We start from the raw sequence: 23,278 nt of genomic DNA on the forward strand, positions 1-23,278 counted from the left end.
CATTATCTGTAAAACACACAAGGCCAAACATTTCAGGGTTTTAGAGTAGACCGAGTGCACATTCCCAACAAAATCTAAAGCAAGTCTGAAATTCCCAGGAACCTTTTCATACTCTTCCTCTTTGGGTTTTGTTTTGGGTTTTTTGGGCGGGGGGGCTGGGGTGGGGTTTGCTGGTTTTGGTTTTTTTAACACAAGGTCAAAACTACTTTCAATGGGATTTTTGGTTTTAAAAGAATGTTCGCCTAGCTATTAACTGGAACAACTTGTATTAAAAAAAAAAAGAAAAAGTAGTTCCTTATGCCCTCAACAGCTCTAAAAACTTTAAGAATGGTTTCACAATCATCTCTGCTTTCTGAACAGACATGACTCCAAATTTCACACTGCACTTACATGTGTACGTGCTTCATTGTGCCATAGCTCATTTCATCAAACAAAACCATCAGAGAGCATTTACTTTTACCAAGCTATGCGAGCATACGGCCAGTAGAAAGTCAATTACATATATTGTGCCTCCAGAATGAGATTGTTGATACGCATTCAAACTTATGAAGCTGGTATGAATCAACATCATACACCGCGCCGAGGCACCAGCAGGACTCACATGAACACATTGGGAGAGCGGCCAAGAGAGCCACTTCCAAGAGAGGCTCTTCCTAAGCCTGAGTAAGGATGCCGCGCTACTCAGGACGGCCGTTCTCCCACCGCCTGCCTGATTACCCAGCACCTCTGCATCGTCAAAGAAGGGATCTTTAATTCACATGCCCAGCTGGTCTTCTCTACTTCACAGCAGACTCCCCAGAGCGAGCACTGTGTCACTGGGAGCGTATCAGGGCACAAGCCCTGCAGGCTAAAGCCAATGCTGTGAACTATGTTCAGAAGCAACAGAAAAACCAGGACTAAGATGGATTTAATACATTTCTATCAATACTTCCACACTGCAAGCAAAACACCAGCTATGCTATCAGGATTTCTTTGGACAGTCTTATCCTTCCTCAGCTTGAAAATAATTTTGTTCACCTCAATTGTCTTCAAACCAGATTAAAAAATGATCTCTGCAGGGAAACTGGAATTGCTCCAGAGATCTCTTCTCAACTGGGAGCCCAAAGCTCGTGTGGCAGAGGGTGCAAAAACTGAGACCCAAGCCGAGAGTTCATCCACACTGACTACAAGTCACCCCGAGGAGCAAAGCCAAGCTTTGATCCCAGCTATACTTAGCTTGTCGCCCGCTGCTGAATCAATCCACTGTGCGTCTCCTCCTCATGAAGAGCCAAACACATGGCTACAGCCCCGATCTTCTCTCAACTCTTGGTGCACTGTGCTTTTTTATAGCCATAAAAGGCACTTTAAAAGAAAATGGAGACTGAGAAAATGAGCTGAGTCAGAGCGTAAGCTGAAGCCAATTGTCTGGATCACCTCTTCATTAACGAGATGCTAGATTACAGTAATTCTCGCTGTTGGCATGTCTTTCAGAAAACATATGTTCTGAATTTCTGGGGTGCTGAGTGAGAAAAGTGACGTGCCAGAATTAAGCTCTCCTTTACAGCAACTCACTTAAATGTAAATGTGTAGAATACTGAAGTCAATCTTCTAATTAACATTGGCATCATTACTATGAAAAGTGAAAGACCGAGTTGGCAAGAAAACATATAAACAAACTTTTATGTGAATAATTAAGCTATAGCTAAGCTTGCACTGGAACCCTTTTATCAGCCTCCGATTACAGTTACCAGCAAAATGGCTCCAAGACATTTAATGTACATGTATTGTATATAGTCATAATGTACATGTAATGTACTGTATTAATGTTAATATAGTTCCTCTAGACAAAGAGGCAGGACCAGAGCTCGTAGAAACTGAACTAGTACACCACTACCCTCAGTTAGTGGCAGGTTATTTCCGTGCAGCAGCCATCCCACGCGGTTTAAACAAATACCCATCCACACCATCTGCAGAAAGGTAAAGGCAGCAATTCATGACCGGACTGCAAGTTTTTAAAAAGCATGCTTTTCTGCATCTGTGTCTATATTTGCCTGTGGGTTATTAACGAATTAAAATATCTGGCAGCAGAGGGATTTCATACAATGTTGTAAGTTGTTATTAAATATTTCTATTTACATAAAGTCATAGCCTTGCATGATTATTTTATCTATTAGTGCGTTTTATGTAAATGGCTAGTTTAGACTAAAGACATCTTGCTGAAGTCTGTTAACCAATAAAAGCTGCCATTTAGAGCTATTTACTTTGGGCACCCAGCACAACAAATGTTAAGATAAAGATTCAAATCCACAGTTATGAGGTTTTGTTCAAAGTGCGCTAATGTGATTTGATAATCCCTACTCTATTTCCCTTAAAACTAAAAGTTGCAAGGCTGTTTACTACACAAGCATGAAAGTTACACACAGGAAACACAGAGATGTATGATTGTGTGAGGGAAGTATAAAATGCTATACAGCAAATTTTATTGAGCAAAACCAAATAACGAAGTCAAGTTCAAAGAAACAGTCCATCAAATATGGTCCAAAACTAGACCTTACAAAATGAAGCTCCCTAGATATTTTCACAAACATCAAACATTTTAGTTCCAACAAGCTCCAGAGTTACTTTAACCATAACTGTTCTGTTATGCATGCAAAGCAACTCTGTGTCATTTCACATGAAGAAAGAAATGGCTATTACTTTATGCAGCTTCATGAAATGCAAAAAGTAAACACAGTACCTACAGTCAAATCTTGATTATACGTTTAAATGCCCAACTACCGTATTCACAGCTGAACCAGTAGGGTGAAAAAAACAGCACTAGAGCCAGAGCTCGTGTAACCTAAGCACGGTTCCACTGGAAGCATTAAAGAAGCTCCAGCGGAGCTGCATCCATTAACTAAGGCTGTGAGCTATGACCTCAGCATGGTATTATCCCTGTGCTTAACTCACAATGAAGATCTAGCACACTCGAAGCAATCAAACAATAAATGGCCAAAGTCCCGTAAGACTTGAAGGACTGCATACTGCCAAAAAAGGCAGTTTTATTTCCACTACCCAATGCTGGGAAGATACAAGCAACCAAGAATGGACAACTGGAGTCTGTTAAGACAGTCAGCAGTTGCTGTAATGACATCTTCATGGCCAAAACCAGAACTGTGGGGTATTTTGGTATTGTTTGATTTTGCTTTTAAGTGTTTGCACTTGTCTGGATGAAGCTAAAAAATGCTTGTTAGGACTGCAATCTCTAGCAATTTCCAAGCCATAAGGCAGTTGCCTGCCAATAATACAAATGCTAAAAGCATTTGACAAGGGAACAAAAAGCACAAGCAATGATATGCAGATGGATTTTGGAACTAATGGCCAGAAAGTCTACCAGAAAACTCCTTTCAGCTGGCCAATATGAATTAGAGCGCAACTTTTTCCTGGACTTGCTATTATCACTTGCACCACCTCTGTTCATGTCCCAGCCAGGAGTAGTCCCACCGATCCCAGCTATAAGCAAGCAATACAGCAGAAAGATCTACCAGCTCCAAACTGTGGTATCTGTAAGTATCCTGAAGGCCTCACAATTGGCCTGCACGAGCACTCTGCTGACTTATGCTCAACTTCTGGTCCGTCAGGACCGCAGATCCTTTTTTGCTAAGTTGTTTCCTAGTCAGCCAGACCCGGCGTGCACATGGGGTTATTCTGTTCCAGAAGCAAGACTTTGTGCTTGCCCTTATCCCATTCTCTCTCCTTCAATTCAATATAGGCTATTTGGAGTGATAACAACATGCCATAAATCCCATTGCAACGGGGCAAAAATACATCCCACTTTTGTAGTAGCGGTGCCAACACTAAGATCTCTCGGTGCTCACAAAAGATCAACTACTAGATAACTTCTCAAACTCAACTCCGTGGTCCAGTGAAACAGCAGCACTAAGCTGGTATCATCACTCCCCTTTACGATAAAATCCCTTGTGTCACAACAGTGCCAAACAAATTACGGGACCACCATGAGAGGGTGGTCCTGTTAATCCTAAATCCTTGTATTAGACCTATTACATTGAATGCTTGGCGCTGGCAATACTGAGTTCGGAACAAAGTATAAAACATGACAGGGTTTGGCTTTTTGGTTTTGTTGGCTTTTTTTTTAATGCAAAAAAGCAAACACACCTATAGAGAGATTATCCAAATTTAAACAACTGCATGCCCCCTCTTCCACTCCTCTTCCCCGAGAAATACCATGGAGATGGGATTATTTCGTAACACATTTGGGCTCTACAGATTCAAGGCATATGTAGATTCTCTGGTGAAGTCTGCAGTGAACTAGTCGTGTGCAGCCCAAATTACTTAACTTCTTGTTGTCCTACCCATTATAGCTATTCCCCTTCTCCCTGACCAGCTCTCTGGGTTTCCTACAATGAAGGACACCTACTTTGGTTCCCTGTATTTCTTCTGCACCTAACAACTTCTCCATATTTTTTGGCTTCAGAACTTCCCAGTAGAATAAAGATGTCAGATCCATGTTCAGAAAATTCAAAGTATTTCAGAGAGAATGAGATTTGAATCTTAAGGCTAGACTTTGGGCCATCCCCTTTAAAAAGAAAATTAAAGTTATGGCTGCTGTATTCAGGAAAAAATGCATCTCAGAAAACAATATGGCCATAAGTATATATATTAAGGTTATTGCCTTTTCTAAAAATGCAGCCAAGTTGTATTCTCTAGTTGTTTTTAAGCTGACAAGGCATAACTGGTGTACCACTTGATCACCTATATTAAAAAAAGAGGAAAAAAAAAGAATCCCTGTAATACTCTTACAAAAAAAAAGATCTAAAAATGAACTCTATATTAACAGCTCCACCAGTTCAGATACACTTATTTAAGAAAATAACACCTTTTTCTTCATTTTTTAAAATGCAAATCAGAGGCATATCCCTATCACCTACTAAGAGAAATTCCTTCCCTTTCCATGGATTTGCTAACTTTTCTTGGTTGAAGTCACACAAGCTGTCAGAATTAGGTCTCAAAAGCTAATAAATTAATCTTATTCCCCGATATCAACACCACTCTGCAATTGGTGGTGTGCTGCAGACTCCTGCAGGAGCCACTTACCTTGGAAACAAAACAGTCTGCTATAGCCACAGGATCATTTTCACAGTTTTCCAAATCTTGCAGAAGTTCACTAAAACAAAGAACAGGAAAAGGAAAGACAATTATGGCACACCTTGGAATAGACACACCTGTATATTCGGAGCCAGACAGTGCTTCATCATTCATGGCAGTGATGCCCAAAGCACTTAACGACGCAGTGAGTCCTAAAAAGGGCACGAGAACCCCTTTGATGCCCCTCTTCCCCCTAGATGTACAGCCGCTGGGGTTTTTTATTTGGAGGCAGAGGAGTACTCTAAGGAAATGGTACTCCCACATACTTAAAAATTCAAATCATCACATTGACCATGGATTGCTGATCTCCTAAGCAAAGCTGAGCCCCTTCCTTCAGATTGACAGCTCTTCTATGATACTCATAGTGGTGTAGTCAGACAGTTGTGTAGCTTGTATATCAACTAACGCAATTTAAAACTAACAAAATATAAAAGATACTGAAGCACATGCCCTGTCCTATAGAGACAGAGACTTCGTATGTTCTAGGCGCTTTACTTGACTGAGGGAGATGAGGAGCTGGTCTGAAAAACACAGATGAGAACCAGGGATGTATTACACATACAAGAAGAATGGTAATAAGCTCACTCAGGAAAATTTGTCTACCTTTAGTGGGTCTCTTCACTGAAGAAAAATGGTTAGCCTGGAAAAAATTTTCTGGAAGGCAATATATAAATTCTACATGCATAAAAATAAAACCTTACTGAGAGGATTTTATATTTTTGACATGCCAAGCAGGAAATTAATTCATTGTAACAGGAGCAAAGCAATAAGGGAGCATGTTCACTGTTGTATGAAACTCAGTTCTCGAAAGCCAATTCAGTGAAAGAGAGAGTTCAAGCAGAAGAAGAAAACCTCAGAGGTCTCTCCTTGATCCAAATAGTCTTTAGTCTTACTGAAAGATGTACTCAGAAAAATGAGAGAAGAAACTGAGTTTTCTGCCAAATTGTTCTCTGATAGAACTTCCCCCCCGCCCCTCCTTCTCATCAGATGATTTTCCGTTTAGGGCTACTTTTCTCCCAGTTCACAGCTGGTTCCCTGAACAAGTTTTGCAAAAGAGTTGCTAAGCCTGTATCTAGGGAACTACCCTTTTCCCCTCTAAGCAGACACAATTTCCCTCTGTAAGTAAGAAGAGGAGTAAACCAGAAGAGTTTCCTGACTTGTTTTTTGCTTCTCTAATTATTGGAGGAAGGGAGGGGAGAAATCAGCAATCAGTCACAAGGAACAAAGACAGACAAGGACCTTAGGTTCAGTGGTCACTAAGCCACTCTGCACAGCAACAATTTAACCTCCACACCTCAATTTCTCCCTTCATCAAAATGGGAATAAAAATACGACCCTTGCTTGATGCCCCACACTCATGAAGCTCCTTTACATCAGCAAAAGAAGCAAGCTGTAGCAATGACGACCATAATCATTAGTTATAATGACTGACTGTGTTCCGCACGCGAGTTTTGGAAATAACATCAAACACACTGAACAGGCTCAGAGGATTCCTGCCGTCTGGCAGACAGATGTTCTGCTGATGGCTTAGAGTATGTAGCACCTCGATTGCCATTTTATTCCTACTGGTCTCCTATAATACCACATTATTTCTCCTACAGGATACAGTAATGCAACACTTAAAGATTTTATATATTCATGCACTGAGTCCAAGTTTATGCAGTAAATATGCTAGTGGCATATGCATAAGCCCCTAGTGGCATATGCACAAGCCCCAAGTAAGGGCTGTGCTTTGAAAGATTTTGTTACCTATACTGCATTCTCTTCTGCCTCACCTGGCTGGTAAGAATGGGATTGGTCAGAGCAGCCTGCCACCATAAAAATAACAAATCTGTCATGCCCAGGAATCCTGGAAAAGTTAAATAAATCCCTATAATACCAAGCTGACATGTGAAAAAGCAGGGCTATTATTACAGGCTACATCTAAGTACCTGGCAGGAGGCAGAAGGAACAATAGAGAAAAGCATTAGTTCCCTTCACCTGAATATCCAGAGGTTTTACGCTGTTCACAGATGGCACCACAGCTCTCAGCCTCTGCGACTCGCTTGTGCCAATCACCCCGGCAGGAAGGGAGCACGAGGGAGCCCTGTCAGAGGAACTCCATGCTCTTGCAGCTGAATCACTAACAAGACTCAGACTGAAGCATGCTGCAAGTGCCAGTGCCATTTAAGACCATGTACTGAATTATACAGCTTGGGTTATCATGGGCTGGAAAAATCTGAATCTGTACAATCATCATCAATAGCTAATGCTAACTCCTTTGGGATGGGAGAGGTAAGCATAAGGAGACTGACATTTTTTCATGCAATGCATTCATTATCTTTTCAAGTGAAATGCATAAAAGTCTCATTACAATGTCTTTTAGGATGCTTTGATTTTTTGGAGTACGAATTATTTTCAAGACAATACACTTATCTTCCCCCCATGGGTGAAGACTTTCAATAGGACAAAGTGCAGGTTAGTATCAAGCTGTTGACTACAGGATGTCAAGAGGAGTGAGCTAAACACATTTATAGGTCTGCAAATAATCACCGTACTTGCACACACAATTCCTGGGCACTTTTTTTTATTTTATTCATTTTATATTATCACCACACCGTTTTAAAGCAAGACACAAGTGTTTTTCTCCTCTGTTTTGATCTGAATTGGAGTGAGAGAGAGATGGTAATGACAGGGACATCAGACAGGCAATTTTGGTGGAATGGAAGGAATGGAAAGACGTAGGAAGGAAACAGCATGGTTTGTCCTGAACCCATGACAAAAAAAACCCAAAGTTGATGACCAAGTACTGCGCTAACTAGCCATAAATGCTAAAGTAACAGCATGTCCGAAAAACTTCATTCTCTCAAAGCCTGACAGAGCACAGCATTCAAAACAAAAATGGAGATAGCAGGCACAATCTGATCTTCATAGCAGAATACTTTCACCACAGTTCTGGAAAATTAATCTGAAAAGTTCAGACTTTCAGTAAAAAGGAAAAAACAATCAAGAGAAATTTAGCCTTGATATAACTTCACTGTCACAAAAAGCCTGTGGCCAAGACTAATTTCTTTCCACTCAGAATAAAACCCTTCTCCATTAAAGGTGAGCTCTTACAGGTTTTAGGAAGGCCCCTCCTGACAACAAGCCAGCCCTTACCACCGTGAAGCTCAGAGCACAGGAACTGCTGAATACGGCAGTTACAGAAAATGGCCCTGCGCTGTATTTGTGTGCTTCAGTAGCCACCGATGGACAAGCACCGTGCAGGATGATCTGTGTCAGCAGCAGAGGTTTCAGCTTGGCCTCTCCTAAGATCATCTGACTGTTCGCAGAAGTGCTAAACTTGAGCATGTTTCTCTGCAGAGTTCCCATTTCAGAATCAAATCATGGTATCGGGTGAAGAATTTATCCTAAACTGACACTGGAAAGACTCTCATCAGGAGAGGCCCGGGAAGAAAGGCAGCAAATACTGACTTAGAGAACACTTCCCCCTTCCAAATAAATAAATTAATAGTGGGGAAGCTTTTCACAAGAGACAGAGCAGGACCAGTGGACCTGTACATAGTTAGTGATTCTGCTTTAAGAAATAGCTTTCCAAAAAGAGATCATAGTCACAGGACTAGCAGTTACCATCCTGACCATCATTTCTGCCATTCAACGCAACACCTAAAAATCATAAGTAGTTTAGCTGAGAGAAATTCCCATTTACCGAAATGAAATTTGTCAGATCTATACAAAGTCCAAAAAACCCCAAGAATAAAATCTTTGATCATTGATTCACGGTCAAATTCAAAGTTGAGAAAAACAAGGTAATTCTGAAGCTATAGAATCATGCTTACAAAAAGCATCTGAAACTACTAACACAAAACTGCCAAATGGACCTTTTTCAAAGGTAAAAATAAATAAAAAGGCTCTAGAGTATGTTTAGGACTGAGAAGCTACATGCCAAGTTTCACACAGGAGGGAACTTAATCCTTGAAGCTATATTGCGATCTACAATGAGTGTTCAGTCTTAAAAGCTCACAATTTCCATGTAGAATTTTAAATTAGAAGGCCTGAAATACATTAGTAATTTATTAGAGGCTTGGACAACTTTCCAATGAGTTTTAACCATTGTAACATATCTATCGCTAAAAATGCCCAAAACTGCTTTTTTTCTTTTCTTTTTTTCTTTTTAACCTCTGCAAACCTTTTTTTTCCCAACTTAATTATTCTGTATAATGACTGATCATACCTGAAGGTATTTTTATTAGGTAATATTTGCAATGATGCTGGTATAAATGTGTCCTAGCTACCAAGTCTGCCATTTCTCTAGCTTTTGAAGTATCCGAAAGCATAATGGCCAGGACTGTTTTTTTCCATCCTGTGACCGCTGGGAAGCTGTAAGCTCACAATCATTGTCTCATGGCTCTAAAACACATGAGCAGGCTACCATTATGCATTTTCCGTCGTTTAGACATTCAGTCAAGTCAGTTGTTGTAGGTGAAGCAGGACACAGCAACTTTCTAGTTAAGTGTATTTCCATTACTCCGCAGTAGCCATTTTAAGTTGCATGAAAAGATTTTAGGTTTCATCTTTGTCCATAAGTTCTGAATAGATCCGTCCCCACTCTTCCCTTCGATACTGAACAGCGATCCCAGCAGCTGAAGCGTTTTAAAGTAGCTTCCCATGATGATGGAAAAACATTGAAGATGCTCTTTGACACTAGTCCTCCACTTCAGAATCCTCTTTTGATTCAATTCAATTATCTGTTCTTCTTCAAAGAATACAGTCGTTTGGGAGATGTTTCGTCAACTATAGCAAAGCTAAGAGAGCTTTTTCAGGAGTAATGGGACATAAAAGACATGGGAACTTTACACCAATATATTTCTTGCATCGACTGCATATTCAGATTTTCCTTAAATGCTGAATAAGTTAATTATTTTTATAGTAACAGAGGATTCAGACAAAAGTAGCAGTAGCATACTCCTGAAACTGCAGCTATTGCAAGTCCCACACAATGTGGCACTAGCTATACAAGCAAGGAATTTTACTTCAGGCTCCCAAAATATACTAGAATCCCATCTACGGAGTTTTATACAAGGCTGTAAAGATACTGAGCTGAAGCCTTCAATAAATGGAAAGGTACTTGAACACAGGTTTGAGAAATCAACTCAGGGAGTCCTTAGTAGTATAAAACACTAGAAAAGCCAGATCTGGGTGATGTATATTGGTACACAAAAGGTCCCAATATAGTAGGAATAAAATGACATCTCTAGTAAGACAAGAATTTAATTCACAGTGGTCTTGCATTAGGGTCTGTTAGGGCACAGAGCAGGTTAGGCTTAAATTCATGGAAACACCCAGCATGAAAACAAAAGAAGTAAAGAGAGACCACATTTGATTCATAAAATAAACAGCTAAAAAAATCTGATCTCAGCAAAACAACCCTGCTGAGAATCAAAGATAGACAATTTCTCAATTTATATATCTTGGCTGTATTAAAGTAGTAACAGAGTATTTGCTTGGCTTGCTCCCTCCTCGTTAATGCAGGCTATTGAACTGTTTTCATTTAGTTAAATATGAATTTACCTGTTGAAACGGTAGATATCCCGTATGTTTCCAAACAGGGCTGATCGCTCCTCTGTCCCCAGTGAGAGCTTGGTCTGGTCAGTGATACAGTCGAGGTAATCCTACAAGAGAAATGAGAAGGAGGCCTTCAGACGTTTCCTCCTTTTCTAGATCAGTAAATAGAGCTATGTTTTGTTGTACAAGATGAGTCTTTTCATATCAGTCTTTCACCTTATTACTACAGTAAAGCCTTCAGTAGCCCCAGTGTGAACAGTCACTCTATTAAGAAAGGTAACAGTACTTATCTGTTCATTGAAACCAAGAAAATAACAAAAGACCGAACACTAAGTTATAGCCCTTAGATGGGACAGCCAACATTTCTCTTGCTACTGATATACAAATGTATTCAGATTTCATTCACAATGACAGTCTAATTGACTATTTAACTGGCTCAAAGACAAAAAAATGTAAACATAAGAGATGAAGAATGTAATTTAATGCAGTCTTAGTAACAGAAAACCTATATAATGAAGAGCAGAAAGCACACAAGCAACACAGGCTCAGAAAAGCAACCACCGCAATTTTTTTTTTTTAAATCACAGTTAAAAAAACAATGCAGGGTTTGTAGAGAACAGATCTCAATTTATATACGTGCATGCAATTTAACCACACATACAGTTACATTGCAAATTACATTGCTATATACTCTAGCAAAGATTTCCTTTTGCATTTACAAGAGTAATAGTGTCTCATCCAGGGGCTTTAATTGAATAGGAACAAGAGATCTAGAAAAAGCTCAGATCGGCAGTGTTCTGGGAAAACAACTTTCCCATCTCTTCCCTCACTTTGATAAGCACTCAGCTCCCCAGGTGTCACCTTTCATTCTGTTGCTGCTACAGTATTAAAATTTCTCAGATAAGGGCAAGTAAATCCAGCAGGCTATTTAACTAACTACAACTCATAAACCAAGAAACCCAATGTGCTGCCACATTCATGAAGAAATTCTGCTGGAGGATGGAAATAAAGTAAAAGTGAAAACAGCTGAAACAAAGCGAAATAAAAAGAAATAAAATCCCTTAGACTGGGGCTAGACAACATGGTGTGGCAATCTCCCAAAAGCAATACAGCATTCCACAGCACTGCAAGGAAGGAGCCCTGCAAAACGTCAACGAGACCATGAAAACTTCTAAGATATAACTGTGTTCCAGAGTTGTAAAGAAAAAAGTATTATAGAACACATACATTGGCCAAGATTTATTTTCTGTGTAAATCCCGTGAAGACAAAGGTTTTGGATCAACCATGGATCTGACTTTTGAATTTTAGATGCCCTCATAAGGAAGGTTAAGAATTGCAGCGCTCGAGCTTCTGTCTCCATATCCTTCTTTCCAACTGAAATAGTGTCAGCAGAGTCATGGGTGTAACCAAGATTCATGTACCAGTAGGCTTTCCTGCCCCCTACCCCCATCCTAATACGCAATAATCCACACTCTTCCATCACCTCCAAAACTCAGGTTTTTTTGCTAAGGGAAAGCAAGCCAGCCTACTCCAAGGCAACCTCAGTGTCTTTAAGAAGAGCAACAAGCGGCAGTGGGCAGGCAAGCAGGCAGGTCCCCGGAGAGCCATCTCATCTCTTCTGTGATGGCATCTGACCTGCACTCTACGTTCTCTCCTACTGACAGCAGCCTCATCGTCCAAGCCTGTCCTTGAAATATATTTGTGCAGTAAGTCATTGGAACCGCACCTCTGGGACTCCCTGAACTTGTCCTTGGCGTTTTATTTATACTCAGAAGCTGCAGAAGAGTAGAAGGTTCAGGATGGTGAGGCAGACAGGACTGCAGCAAGCAATATGCTAGGTCAAAGGCAGAAGTAGATGATAGATTCAGGGCTACTCCAGTGATGACAGTAAATAAATAACCTTTTCTGCCCACTAATACAAATCTGCATATAAAAGCAAAGAACAGAAAAGCTCCAGTGGAACTGTGATCCTCTGAAAACATTTTTAGCCCTGCAGGAACACTGCAGCACCCTGAGCTGGTATGACGGGGTGGGTTGCAGAGGAATGGAAATCTTACAATAAGTAACTCCATACAGCATATTTATTGAATAAAGACGAGTTCCTTTCAAATTCATTCATCTCAGCATAGCTGGAGCTTGGGTTTCTTCAAAATAACAGTCCACAGTTACTTCTAGTATTGTAGACAGTGTTATAAGCATGACCTGGTTTGTGCTCCTTTTGTCCTCTTATCCAGTTTTCCTCCACATATGCATACTCTTCTCTGTCTTTTACCAATAGAGTAATAGTCTTAGTAAGAAAGAGGGAACCAAGTACTTTCTAATGCTCCTGCCAAGCAGCAGCCTGCAGGTGCTTTGGCAGTTTTCCAGCATTCCCGTAGCATACGCCAGTATCAGGTTATACCGCTTGTGCTCTCTTTTGCTAAAAGTTCCTTAAGACTGCGCTTCAGACCCCCTTCTCCTCCCAGCATCAGATCAGAAACAAACCAGAGACTAATGGTTGGATTTGTGCTTACCTAGAGTAAAGGGAGATGGTTATTTACTTAAAACGCTTGGGATTCAGAGGTACCTTGTACCTCACCTCATACTGTTAGGGAATCATGCAGGATCTGGGGACTGCTTTCATGTTTTAGCTTTCTATTTTTGTTAATATTGCTGACTGTTAATATGTGCAAGTCTGACAGCTACAGACACGTTTACATTGCTGTTACACGTGTAAGCGGATACCTGAGCTAGACATGAACTGCCAAACGTGACACTGACAGTAGGGTACTCACAGCAGCAAAAAGCTTCAGATATCCCTGTTTATTGGACGGTCTTGACACAGTGGTCTGATGAAATGCAGGCACAGCACAGCAGCACAGCGCTTGCACTGACATAGCAAGTGGGACCCTTCTGGTTATACTGCTTTATAGAGCATGTGTGCTCTCAAAAAGGCTTCATGAACTCATCCAGGAAACAGATGCAGTATTGGCATATAATGTCCTCTGCAAGGACACCACCACAGGCAGATCAAAGCTACACAGCCATGGGGTTTTTCCTAATTATTTCTTAGCAAATGGTACTTTACCCCCATGGTAGTCACTGCAACCTCCTGCAGCGTATCAACAGCTGTTATCATCTGAAGCTACAATGAAAGGTTTGGAGCTACAAGATAACAGGGCAGGCTGCAACCATAATGACATGGTGCAGAAATCAATGAAATTTATCAGAACAGAGTACCGGCCTTATTCACTTTATTTGTTTCTTGTCAGCATCTATGGACCCTCTGTCGGCAATGAATGATTTGTTTATAACCTTTGCCTTCACTAGCCTTTTATTGCCTCTCTGCAGTTACGGCAAAAACATTTAGCTTACTTTATAGGAGAAAAAACCCACAAATGCCAGTCTCCTTAGATTGATTTATGGAGCAAGGTTTGCTCTAATGGTATTGCACGATTTTTCCATCCCATTTCCTGAAACTCTCCAAAAACTAGAAGAGTCTTGCCAGACTGCCCTGCCTTCCTTGCTGTTCTCCCCATTTGTCTTTCATCACACCAAATCCATCAGAAGGAATGTCTGTTAGAAGCTGCATATCCTGACTACTGTCTCCTCCTCCATAATCACACAAGAAAGATCTCTAGAGGAACAAAATGATGACAACACTAACCTCAGAGGCTAAAAAAAATAATTATATGAATTGGAAATGAGAGAAAACTGTCAAGAAAAGGAAAAAATGAGCAAAAATATCTTCACATATTAATTAAACTAATTTTTCCATGACCAAGCTTTAGAAACTAAACGCAAATTAGTGGGACATTTTCATCTAGCCACCCAGGTTTTCCTTTGAAAACAGACACGTACTTAGCTTTAAAAACAGACTACAGGCTGAAAAATAATAAAAATAAGTCAGCCATTAATGCGGCAATGTTAAAATTACACATTAAAATGAGTACTGTTAATGGTAATGTTAACATGGTAATGATAAAAAAAAAATGGGTAAAAGCCACATAAAGCAAGAATCAATTTTTATCCTGCCCTGCAAAAAACATACAGTACAGAAGTTCTTAGCAATCCCTTTACAGGGCAGGAGTTTGCATATATGGATATCACCAAAGATAAGCAAAATTGTTGAAAGAGGAGCGTTGTTACATATGTACAACTTTCCAAGAGGAAGGCACACAAGACACTGAAAATTTGATTAAATATCAATATAAAAAAAGGAAGAAAAGAGGGATTCTACCCACTAGGAAACTTTGCTTTCCAATGCTTAAACACAGGCTGCAGGAGAAAGCAAACCTGATGTACGTCTGGACTTCAGGAACACACTCTTTGGCTCAAGAGCTGAGGACTTGTATCAGGAAAACTCAAGTCTCCGTCCAAAAAACACTTAAAACCAGGTACTTATCAAAACTCCAATGACTTCTAGTGTTGCAGCCTGAGGAGGAATATGTAATATTAAATCAAGCAGGACCTAAATGCAGGCAGTGCCATAACATCACTCAGACCCCAGTTTTCTGATATTCCCTAGATCTGTGCTACTGATAAGGCAGCTTTTACTCCTAGATGCTATACCATACTCATGGGCATATTTTTGCCTGACTCCCCCCTACCCAGCACAGATGCATATAGCCCAAATCAGATGGCTGTGCAGAAGAGGAACCACCAAAATGGTTCAGCAGCCTGGGCATCTAAGCACTATTTCCACACTGCTTTGAGAAAAATGCTGCAGGCCGGAAGGAAAACACACCACACATTGGATCCTGTTTGCAGCCTGCTAGCTACAGCTATGATAACCAAACCATCCACATATTTGTAACCAAAGAGAAAGCTGGGCAACAGTTGTACAACATGCTATAACATGCTCCCCATTGCTAATTCTGCCAATTACATAGGTAATTATAATCAGTACCACTTGTCTTTTGCCTGATTTTTTTTTTCTATTCTTTTTTCTTATTATTTATTTTCTTTACAGATTTATCTGGCATGTACAGCAACATACTCTGAATGCCTTGTGGGTCAAAAAACAGCGTACTGTCCACAACAGGTGGTCAAGGATGCTGAATCCTGGTCAGAGCAGCTCACTGCAGCTCTTGTCAATTATTCAAAGTACAGCTGTACCCTGCAAAGCGAAGGTGCACTTGTAAACCATACATACTTTGCTTTCTTGCTCTGGTTCCTTTGGCTATACGAATCCAAGAACTGATTGAGATGTGCCAAAGCACGGACAGGTCCGAAAGATCAGCACCTGTCTGAGGCTATACACAGCACATCACGGCCCTGCCACCAACCCACAGCCAAAGCCAGGGTCTCTCCGAGGACAACACAGACTTGGAGACGCAGCCTCCTCTGCTCACTTCAGCAACCGGAGCAGAAAGTTCCTGGGCTCCGTGTGCTTCCTACTCCCCTTTTCCATTCCCTTTACGTCCCTCGGTACCTTACACGTAAGACTGCCACTTGTCAGTGCCAGCAAAGCTCTGCCCTTGTGGGAAACTTGGCTCCATCGGGCCTCAGCTGTGGGCTCCGAAGCACCCACCTACGTGCTGGCAGAGTACCGACCCTGCTGCCATCAAGAGAGAAGGGCAAGGAGAATACCTGCCACCACTGACAGCCAGCAAGCCTCCAAATGGGAACGGTCAAAGTAATCCGTACGCTTTATACAATCTGTTACTAGATGCGGTTTGTGATTGGTTTCTCTCCTCTCCGATGTCCGCACAGAAGAGTGGAGTCTCTGAACTGGCAGGAGGCCACCTCGCTGGCATCAGTCCTCTCCCCAGGCCCCGGGTGGAGGAAGCCATACCGCACTCACCTGTGTTTATGACCAGCTTCCTCAGAACTGCCCGCTTTACACGTGCAGCCGGCTCACACGCAGCCTGTGGGTAACAGCGATAAAGCAGGCGTGACACAGTAAGATGATACTTTGCTGGCTGCATGTAGAAAGGGCAAAGATTGATGGTGAGAGCACTTGTGAGAACATGGTATGAAGAAAGACTAAAAATAGAGAAGCACATTTAAGTTTTCTTTCCACTTCTAACATTGCAGAGTAAGGTGATCGTGACAGACTTCTCCCTACACTTTCCACAGTTAGGGGCCTGCAGATAAGTTAAGTTAAAGTTAACAGTATTAACTTAAATTTTACCTACAGAAGAGAAGGGGAAGAAAAATTTTTTTTTTTATGTAGCTGTTCCCAAGTGACAGATTTTCTATAACCAATGTGACTTCCTCACCTATATTATAGATGTTAAAACACTGCCCCATTTACAGATACTAAGGACTGGAAGCAGTGACCCGTAGTAGGTCCCCTTGGCTTCATCCACGTGCATGGAAAGCCACAGGGGGAGTACATGTCAGCCAAAATTAGCAGCGAGGAATTCCTGAGTCCTAACACTATGCCTTGCGCCTCTAAAACGCACGCTTTCTTTGGTTTAGGCTGCCTTTGAACAGTTATGCCCGTGTAGAACATGAGCACGGGTAGGGGTGTATACAAAGTCAGAAATTTCTAGGGCACGTCAATGTCAACAACATAACAGTCAGGAGATCTTGTCACAGGACTTCAAGTTGTCAGAGCACAGCTGGTCCCAGGAACTGAACTGAAGCATTTGCCCTGGAAAACTTTGTCAGTGAGAGGTCCCTCAACACTCCCTAGACTGTTGCACTGCGTTCATCCATAGGGTCCCTGGGCTAGGACAACAGCTTTGCCACTATGCACGGCTGGGAGGTAGCAGCATAGCTTTCTGCAGCTGTGGGTTCCCCCTCACCGCTTTAGAGCCTGAGCCTCTAAAGCAGGCTCTGCACGCCCTCTCGCCCCTGCCTCAGTGTCAGAGGATGCCCGAGTCAGCTTCCAGCACTGCCCCCAGCTCCCTCCTAGGACTGGAGTGGAAGGAAGCACATGTTCTACAATGCCTACTCCACCGGTGTAGGGTTTTATGTTCTTTCTTTTTGCCCAATGCCTGCATTCTTCTTGTGTCATCTTTGTCCCATGAGCCATTTTAGAAGGAGTGCTGCGTCTACAAAGCTCTCTGGGGGGTCAAAGCCTGCCACCAGCTATCCAGCATTGAACCACCAGTCTGCTTGGATGGACTGCTTTCATGGATTTTGCCTTCTTTGCTGAAGTGAATTTTTGCTCTAATGAAACACAATCAAAGTTCAATAATATCCCCCTGTACAACTGCAGGAATTTCATGCTAAAATCTCCCATCTTAAAAAGACACCTGTCAATTAAATCAAACTGCAGTTTGATAGAGATGCACTGAAAGCACTCATAAGCTGCGACTGGGATTCATGGATTGCACACAGACAAGTCCCCTAAATTGTCCATCATCTGTAAAGACAATATAGGTAAATCACTTGGAACAGAAACTCACATGTAACTCTAGTTAGACACTTCAGCACACTAAATTATTGAAGTTGTAACCCACTGGATTAAAACCACGTCCCACGTTTATCTTTAGATATCAGCCAGCACCCACTGCTACATCACAGCTACAGGAATTCTCCCCAGAAGCTGGCATGCAGAATCGCTGCTCAGAGGTGCAGTAAGAGGCAAGTTCAGAGAGCGGATGGAGATCATAGGATGCTAACAAATACTACCAGAAGCTTACTGACATTTCATCAGAGAGCTACCTAACTAACTTCCTAAAGTTAAGAGAAAACACAGAAGAAATAAGGTACAGTGATGAGGACAGCCAAATGAAAACATTAAACAGTAATTAGGATGTCAGATAGTTTGATGTTGCTAGGCAGATGAAGTAAGCGCTCTAAAGATTTCTAAATCTAAACCTGCAGCTGAGGCTTGACATCATTGGTGTCAATCATCATCATCATTCAATAACCTAGATCTTTTTTAAAAAGTACCAGCTGAAAATGTTTAATAATTATAAATTTAAAAAAAATTAATCTCAAAGTTCATCAGGACATCCATAAATTACTTCTCACAACATGGCTTAGTTGGTCTGATTATAACCTTATTGAATCATAGTCAAACAAAGCACAGAGAATTATTAAGGCATATTTAGCCTTTGAATGGGTGAATCACTCAGGAAAGGAACCTGAGTCTTGTGCTATAGACCCTTGCCCTGTTAAATAACCTTGCCCCAATTTGTAAGGCAAATGAATGTTAACATTTTCTACAGGAGATCTTGATATGCTTACAAGTTAAATGAGACATCCCAGAAGAGAAATGTTTATTTTAAAACACAAGAAGGGAAACTTTTGAAAGAGTCTGTTTTCCAAAGAATGAAAATGCAAACCCAGCATAATGAAGAAAATCTGCACACATCCTAAACACACATTTATCTTAACCTTAGTAACCACATGATTGCCAGAGACTTATGGATGGCTTTTATTATTAATATATGAACAGCAATTAAATGGAAGCTTATAGTAGTGGGTGGTTTGCAAGTAAAAACTTTTTTAAAGTGTCTTATTTGCAAAACGGTCTTCTCATGAAACCACAAAAAATAGCAGCTACCTCCACACCTTAATCCGTGGCAGCGGTGTGAGTGGAAAAGAGAGGGAGAGACTGCTATGTGGTTTGTAAGCCTTCAGGTTTAAAGGTCATGGATTACTAGAAGAACACTGTTCACTGACAAGTAATATTTAATAACAATGATATAACAAATTTAAAAGTAGTCAAATATTTCCATGGATCAAAATGGAAATGGCCATAATAAGCATATAAAACTCCAGAAAATTCCAAATTTTGAAATTTCTTTACAGAAATCCCAACCGTTCTGCAAAAAAATGTATCATTTTATTAAAACATCTAAATATTTACCGAAAATTTCGCAGCATAAGCTGCACTTCCTCTCTCCTGCCTCTCAGCCCTATTCCCCCCAGTTTTGCTGTCCACCCTCTATAAACTTGCTGCCTTCCCAGAGGTGCTGCTCTGCTCTGTAGAGCTCTTCATCCACTGCCAGTGAGCAACAGCTAGCCGGAGGGCAGAGGTGAACAGATCTCTCTTCTGTTACTTTCTCAATTCCAGAAGGGCTCTATACATCCCACTAACGAGGGACACAGCCTCCCGCTCCAGCCTCAGTACAGTCACAGGAGCAAAGCTTCTCTCCGCGAGCCCCCTGCCCACCACCAGCACTCTTAAACAGCACACTCTGTATTTAACTGTATCTTCCCTTTGCCTCCCCCCTCCCAGAACAATAAAGCTTTCCGGAACAGAAAATTAACTTTCACCCTTTTATCTATATTCATTCACATTTAGAAAGCAGGTAGGAGGTTGCAAACAGCACGGTTGAGTGATTGCTGCAAGAAAAGGGAGGACATGAGCAGTGGCAGCCAGGCTTTTCGGCAATTCTGCAGCTCCCTGGAAGAGCAGCAGCTCTCCCTGCCGCTTCTCTCCCACCCAGAGCTGAGAAAGGCTTACTGTACATTTACAGACAGCTCATTTATTACTACAGTATAACTCACTCTTTTGTGCTGTCCAAACACAGAGCTGACCTTAAAACAAACACAAAGTTATGGCTATATATTCATGCTATCTCAACGTATGCGGTCCCAGCCATACGGTGAAGCTCTGCAATCAGCTGACAAAGACGGTCCTTGTCCCAACATGTTTCTACAATCTAGCTGTAAGATAAGAACTGGATTCAAAGTACAGGTGGAGGAAACACAAGGCAGCGATGACATTTTATTCAGTGTCTTTCAAATACTTGGGAACGTGCTGAATGAAAGAAATTTATGAATGTTACCAGCAGAAATAAGACTGAAGTAGTGATGATGCAGATAAGAAAAAACACACGTCAGTGTATTTAACCCTGGCTTTGCATATTTCCTACGAGGTTAGTTTACAAACAGCTCCCTGTTCATGCCACAACATAAGCAGTTGCCTTTCACCACATAAGTAGTTTGTTAGGTTACTTCTGGTTGTTCACAACACAATATATTCCTACTATATAGCTACAAAACATCTTTTTCCAAAGCCCAGAATCCTTCTCGTGCCCAGAAAAACAAGGTTTGGGTTTTGCTTCTAAACAAGGTTTGGGTTTTGCTTCTGCTTTTGTTTTGGTTTCATTAAAGGGTACATATGATGAGAAGCTTAAAGCATACATAGCTGGCAAAATATTTTTGTTCAAGATCTTGGAGTTTCAGAAAGAACCTCATCAAAAACTATTTAAGACACAAACACAAACAACAGTTTATGTATACTTCCATCACTTTAGGTTGCTTTAGGATGTTTAATACGGCTTACATCCAGGAAGCAAGAAGTCTGCAGGGAAAAATGAACAGTCCTACTGCATCAGAAGAAAGAAGTCTGATTTACTTTAGGTATTTCTTTAAGGGTAGCCAGAACAGCTGTTTTACACCTGTTTGGTAACATACCTAGTGGTGTTCCTAGATACCTCACCTCTCAACAGTCTCCACTGTGGATTATGGTCCTCATTTTTAAACAGCAACTCCAGAAACAAAACAAAACACTGACGTTCTCCAATACAGCCACTTCCAAATTTATTACAGGTTTTTTAAGTGGAACATTTTTCTGCTCCAATTTATACTGCTGTAACTCTGTTTAAAGTTCATGGCATTCGAGAAGGCTTCTTAGATATGTACTGAGATCCTCAAGCACAATTTTGTTTCAGCTATCATATCTCAATACTACCAGAGAAAACTTTCTTTGCTTTTAAGCCAAGCTTTCCCCAAGGAGGTCGATTAGAATTTGACACAGCTCTTCCTTCATGGATGAAAAAACAAGCAGTGAGAAAGTTCAGAAGCTCAGAAGTGTAATTGCAGTTAAATTAGCACTGTCATGACCATGATATTTGTGCAGGTAATTAAAATTGCTCATCCAAATTTTCTAAAAGCATAAGGATCAAACCCTACTCAGAAAGGACAGCATGTGTGCTAATCTGCTTTCAACTGCTTTTTAAAGTCATAGCAAGACAAATTTCGAAGAAGGAAGAATCTCATTCTGAATATCACTGTTTTGCTTTAAATCTAAACTGAATCTTCTCTCTGTATGGGACAGGATCTGCAGCTGGCCCCAGAGAGGAGAGCCTGTTTCTAAATCATCACTCTGTTCATGAGGAAATTAAAAGTAAACTGCCTAAAAATCATGCTTCCATCACCTGTGTTCTCTCTTTTGTGCTGAAGACTTAAGACAAATAAATTAAGTATGTCAGCAGTCTTTGTCAGACAGACTAGACTTGCAGAACTGCAGTGCCTATACATGAAGCTGAGGTATTGCTCCATAGCTTTAGAGCCACTGATACAGTACGCTAATTTCTGGCCGTAATGCACTGAAGAAAAATACTAATTGTGAGACCACACATCACTGCTCCCTATACTGAGTGAAATAGAAGTGATGAAAAACCTCAGAAGAATGCCATCGTTACAGTCCGATGACTATAGCAGTACCATAAAATTCAGGATGCTTATACAGGAGGGATCGGTACATCCTCACACATCCAAGTTATCTTCTCAATAACACTCAATAAACTTTCAACTGAAGCATCTTGCGAAGTTTCTCATCTACAAAATGCTCAAAAAGACCAGCTCTGCTAATGAAACCATTTCTTTTTGGTAAGTGCTGGAATTCTGTACCACGAAACAGAGGTACTCTCCCAGAGTAACATCTTCACATGCAACTTATGTCAGCAATCTAAAGGTATCTTCCTCAGGCATGTAGGTTAGCAGCCATAGAAAAAGAGGTTGCAAATAGAAATTAAGTATAATGTGGGAACAACCATTATGGGATGCCTTAGCTATATTGGGATTCCCACCTTTTGAACCTAGGAGGAATTAACTTTCTCTTAGAGTTAGTCCAGCAACCCAGTGCACAAGCAGCTATGCTTTTACTATCACATCGCAAGAAGTGACAATGTGCACACTGCAGTCTTCAGAGTTGTCTTTTTAACTAATTGCCTAAAACGTAGAAAGAGACATCCTCTAACGGCAGCACCAGGAAGCAGGAAACCGGGAACAATAAGACTCCGATACTGACTTCCTCTCACAAGGGTTTCCCTTAATCATTGGTGCCACAACACGTATCTACAGCAAATGTCCAATATTTCCCCTCACAAGGCTCTCCCCCACCCCCTCAAGGGGTATATAACTTCGACAGATATGCTTACCTCGGATGAAGCTTTCCATGCCAGAAATCTGCGTCCCTGCCGAGTTGTTTTAGGAGATTTCAGCAAAAGCATTCCCCCAGGCCTTTTTGAGAAAGAATGTCCTTTTTTGCTCATGTTGAAAAATTTTGGTGACCTTTCCCCCTGAGAACACAAGCACCCCCAGGCTGACTAGCAGGGATATGAACCATACCCTCACATCTCAAGGAGGGGCAGTAGCAGATTGGAGCATAATGGAGACTTTGTTTCTGAGAATATGCCTTTTGCTGTCTTTGTGCAAATCTCCCCATATTTGACCATATCGGGGGGAGGAGAAACCCCTCAAATTCGCCTATCCTCAACAGGAACGTTTAGCAATGGTCCTTTGCATGTTTCGCTCAGGCTTCACAAGGTCTTAACCCACAATTGCCATTCTCAGATGCTGCCAGTCACATCTGGTTCAGATCTGCTCCTCTGAAGCAAGAGCAGGGAAAAGATTGTTCCTGTGTCTCAGTAACCCTCTGCAAACCTTATGCAGTGTGGAGAAGCGTGCTGTGCAGTTCCAGAGCAGAGGAAA

The 23,278-nt window shown here is 41.2% G+C and overlaps 1 protein-coding gene across 1 annotated transcript in view; it reads right to left on the minus strand.

Moving 5' to 3' along the window:
• Nucleotides 1–23,278, minus strand: part of PLEKHG1 (pleckstrin homology domain containing, family G (with RhoGef domain) member 1) — a 48,290-nt gene that overhangs the window by 19,355 nt on the left and 5,657 nt on the right. The window contains exons 2-3 of the mRNA XM_009586452.1: nt 10,675–10,775; nt 5,074–5,143 (exon numbers count right to left, since the gene is read on the minus strand). Coding sequence (XP_009584747.1) covers nt 5,074–5,143; nt 10,675–10,775 — 171 coding nt within the window. The remainder of the gene's footprint in view (nt 1–5,073; nt 5,144–10,674; nt 10,776–23,278) is intronic.

The sequence above is a fragment of the Fulmarus glacialis genome, unplaced genomic scaffold (genome assembly GCF_000690835.1).
Source record: "Fulmarus glacialis isolate BGI_N327 unplaced genomic scaffold, ASM69083v1 scaffold9381, whole genome shotgun sequence".
Taxonomy (NCBI): domain Eukaryota; kingdom Metazoa; phylum Chordata; class Aves; order Procellariiformes; family Procellariidae; genus Fulmarus; species Fulmarus glacialis.